This window comes from Bison bison, unplaced genomic scaffold (genome assembly GCF_000754665.1).
Source record: "Bison bison bison isolate TAMUID 2011002044 unplaced genomic scaffold, Bison_UMD1.0 scf7180017864519, whole genome shotgun sequence".
NCBI classification, from domain to species: domain Eukaryota; kingdom Metazoa; phylum Chordata; class Mammalia; order Artiodactyla; family Bovidae; genus Bison; species Bison bison.
Genome location: NW_011495072.1, coordinates 11,845,348 through 11,849,241, shown reverse-complemented (window position 1 = coordinate 11,849,241; position 3,894 = coordinate 11,845,348). Strand labels below are relative to the sequence as shown.

General features: G+C 44.2%; 1 protein-coding gene across 1 annotated transcript in view; it reads right to left on the bottom strand.

The window, feature by feature from the left end:
* The window catches only part of AKNAD1 (AKNA domain containing 1), a 45,654-nt gene that overhangs the window by 31,531 nt on the left and 10,229 nt on the right, over positions 1 to 3,894 (bottom strand). Inside the window, exon 5 of the mRNA XM_010831030.1 lies at positions 1,893 to 2,026. Coding sequence (XP_010829332.1) covers positions 1,893 to 2,026 — 134 coding nt within the window. The remainder of the gene's footprint in view (positions 1 to 1,892; positions 2,027 to 3,894) is intronic.

Here is a 3,894-nt window from a genome sequence, read left to right as displayed (position 1 = left end):
GAGTTGGACTATAAGAAAGCTGAGCACTGAAGAATTGATGCTTTTGAACTGTGGTGTTGGAGAAGACTCTTGAGAGTCCCTTGGACTGCAAGGAGAGCCAACCAATCCATCCTAAAGGAGATCAGTCCTAGGTGTTCATTGGAAGGACTGATGTTGAAGCTGAAACTCCAATGCTTTGGCCACCTGATGTGAAGAGCTGACTGATTTGGAAAGACCCTGATGCTGGGAAAGATTGAGGGCAGGAGGAGAAGGGGACGACAGAGGATGAGATGGCTGGATGGCATCACCGACTCGATGGACGTGAGTCTGAGTGAACTCCGGGAGTTGGTGATGGACAGGGAGGCCTGGCGTGCTGCGGTTCATGCGGTCACAAAGAGTCGGACACGACTGAGCAACTGAATTGAACTGAATAAGCACACAATAGCTGACTTAAGCAGTTTGTCCATTAATCTGCAGAATTCTTTTGCTTACCGAAAGCCATTGACAGTGGCCTTTGTAGCCATCATTTAGAAGATTCTCAACATGGCAAGGCCTCGAGGGTTGGACTGGGTTCTGCTTTTTGCCCATTTGAGAACAAGAGAAGCTGACCATGCTTGGCTTGCTCTGAGGGGAGTTTTGGGAGAGGCCAAGTCTTTTTCTTGCCCCAGTGTTGAAAGCTTTTCCTGTATATGGGATATAACTGCAGTTGAAACATTTTTGATTTATACCAGGGCCAGGCACAGTGTGGGTGTAACTAGGATATAAATAAGGCCTTGCATAGTTTTGGTCTTAATGTGCACAGAGGCCTGTCTTTAAAATGACTGCCAAAACAAGTGGGGTTTCTTGGAAAATAAATATCCTCACTCTATTAGTTTTTAAACAAATAGTGAAAGCATGTGGAGATCTTTTTTTCCAAGAGAAAAAAAGCCTTTGGGGGAAAAAATCAATATTAAAACCACATCTTTGCTGTCTAATTACTCAGTATTGAAATAGCCATAGACAGAGATGTCATTCATTTTGAAGAAGTAAGATTGTACTTTGGGAAAATTACCTCAGGACAGTAGTGCCAAAATATAAGCCATTAAAATATTTTGGCGTCAAGAATGAATTCGTGTTAAAATACTATGAATAGAAAGAGCTGAATTTACAAATATGAAGCCTACTAAATGAGTTCTTTAGATTCATACCAGGAAATTACATGGAACCAACCCCAGCCTTGAGTCCTAGGATATATCTTTTAAAATTATTCGGGTTGGAGAGAGCAGAGCATGGGGCCATCAAAATGGCCAGCTGGAATCCTCAGTATGCTTGTGCGCTCAAGTTTCTAATGTGAATTAATTCAGGAATCATTTGACTTCAGGTTTTAACATTTTGCCTTTATCAGGATTTGTGGGTCCCTCACCCCAACATTAATCAACCTAACAGTGATTCTTTCCTGCCTGCTATCCCTTGGGTATTGTCTGTGGATAGGGAAAAAGAGGGACAGAAAAGAGTTAGGCAGGGGAAATAAAGGCAGGAATGAGGTAAAGGAGAGGGCAGGGCGGGGGGACCCTGGGGAGGAGAGGGTCCTCTGGGCTTAGCAGATGAGCATTTCTGCGGTTTTCTTGTGCTCTTCCGAGTCTCGGGACCAATTATCATGACATCCAGCACAATGCAAGGCAGTGGCAGTGTCTCCTCCAGGGGACAACTGTTCATTTGGGACACTCCTTCTGGGTGCCCCCCACAGGACCGTACACAGAGCAGGAATTTCATACTGCTTGCTGCATGGGGTGACACCAGTTCAAAGGTGACACTGTTTTTGCTGACCCGAGACCAGTAGGTCTCCAAGCGCTAGGCCAGCAGCCCCTGCAGAATCCCTCCGGAAGGAGCTCACCTCTGACACTTCCACCCCACAGAGGTGAAGCCTGCCCTACCTTTCTGGATCAAAGTCCTTGACAGCTGGGGATTCGTGCTCATGGACTTGCTCCTCCAATGTCAGGTGCTTCTCCTTGTTGGCCAGAAACTCCTGCTCCAGCAGTTTGAGGCGTCCCTGCAATTTCTCCAGGACCTGTAGCAGGGACACGCTGGAATCATTCACGTGTAAGCCCATGTGTGTAGTAGTAGTTTTTTCTGCCAACACAATGAGGGTGTACCCTACAGGAATGTTAAAATTAAGCCACCATCCTTCTCCTGGCAGTGGTTGTGTTTCAGCGTCTGACATCTAAAATACAGACAACCCAAGAGCCATCTTAACATTTGCAACACCCCCACAGCACAGAGTGAGACTTACAGTGACTTCTGATTTCTTTCCTAGCACCCACTCAGAGGCCTTTTAATTTTGTTAATGGCACGTTAATAATCCCACATATTTGCAGAATAATTTTTAGCTTATAGAGCACTTTTCCATTCATTATCTTATTTAATCCACTATCAGTATGGTAAATGTCACAAAGTAGGTTTATTATCCCAGTTTTATAGAGGAGGAAATTGAAGCTCTAGAAAGTATGTCAGAAGCCACATAGAACTTAGAAACCATAAATGCTTGAGAAGGGTGGAGAAAAGGAAACCCTCTTGGTGGGAATTCAGACTGACACTGCCACTATGGAGAATAGTATGGCAGTTCATTGAAAAACTAAAGCTAGAGCTACCATATGACACAGCAACCCCGTTACTGGACACAAATCCTGAGAAAACCGTAATTCAAAAAGACACGCGTTCGAGTCCCACTCGGGGTAAAAAAAAAAAAAAAAAAGACACGTGCACTCCAGTGTTCACTGCAGCACTGTTTATAATAGCCAGGTCATGTCCATCAACCAATGAATAGATAAAGAAGATATGATGCATATTAACAATAGAATATTACTCAACTATAAAAAGGAATACATTGGGTCATTTGCAGAGATGTGGATGGACCTAGAATCTGTCATACAGAATGAAGTAAGTCAGAAAAACAAATATTGATGCGTGTATGTGGAATCTAGAAAAACGGTGCAGACGAACCTACTTGCAGGGCAGGAATAAAGACGCAGAAGTAGAGAATGAAGATGTGGATACGGCAGAGGGATGAATTGGGAGATTGGGATTGACATGTGAACTGCTGTGTGTAAAACAGATCGCTCCTGGGAACCTACTCTATATCACAGGGAGCTCAGCTCAGTGTTTTGTGATGAGCTAGTTGGATGCAATGTGGTGGGGAAGTGGGAGGAAGGTCGAAGAGGGAGTTTCAGTAACCCTAACCCTAACTCTAAAATTTTACACCTCCAGAGAAGCACCTAACTTCTAGGGTTACTCAGTCACGTCCAACTCTGTGACCCCACAGACTGCAGCACGCCAGGCCTCCCTGTCCATCACCAACTCCAGGAGTTCACTCAGACTCATGTCCATTGAGTCGGTGATGTCATCCAACCATCTCATCCTCTGTTGTCCCCTTCTTCTCCCGCCTTCAATCTTTCCCAGCATCAGGGTCTTTTCAACTGAGTCAGTTCTTCACATCAGGTGGCCAAAGTATTGGAGTTTCAGCCTCAACATCAGTCCTTCCAGTGAATATTCAGGACTGATTTCCCTTAGGATGGATTGGTTCAAAAGCATCAATTCTTCAGTGCTCAGCCTTCTTTATAATCCAACTCTCACATCCATACATGACTACTGGAAAAACCAAAACCTTGACTAGACGGACCTTTGTTGGCAAAGTAATGTCTCCGCTTTTTAATATGCTGTCTAGGTTGATCATAACTTTCCTTCCAAGAAGTAAGCATCTTTTAATTTCATTGCTGCAAATCTATCTGCAGTGATTTTGGAGCCCCCCAAAATAAAGTCAGCCACTGTTTCCACTGTTTCCCCATCTATCTGCCATGAAATGATGGGACCAGATGCCATGGTCTTAGTTTTCTGAATGTTGAGCTTTAAGCCAACTTTTTCACTCTTCTCTTTCACTTT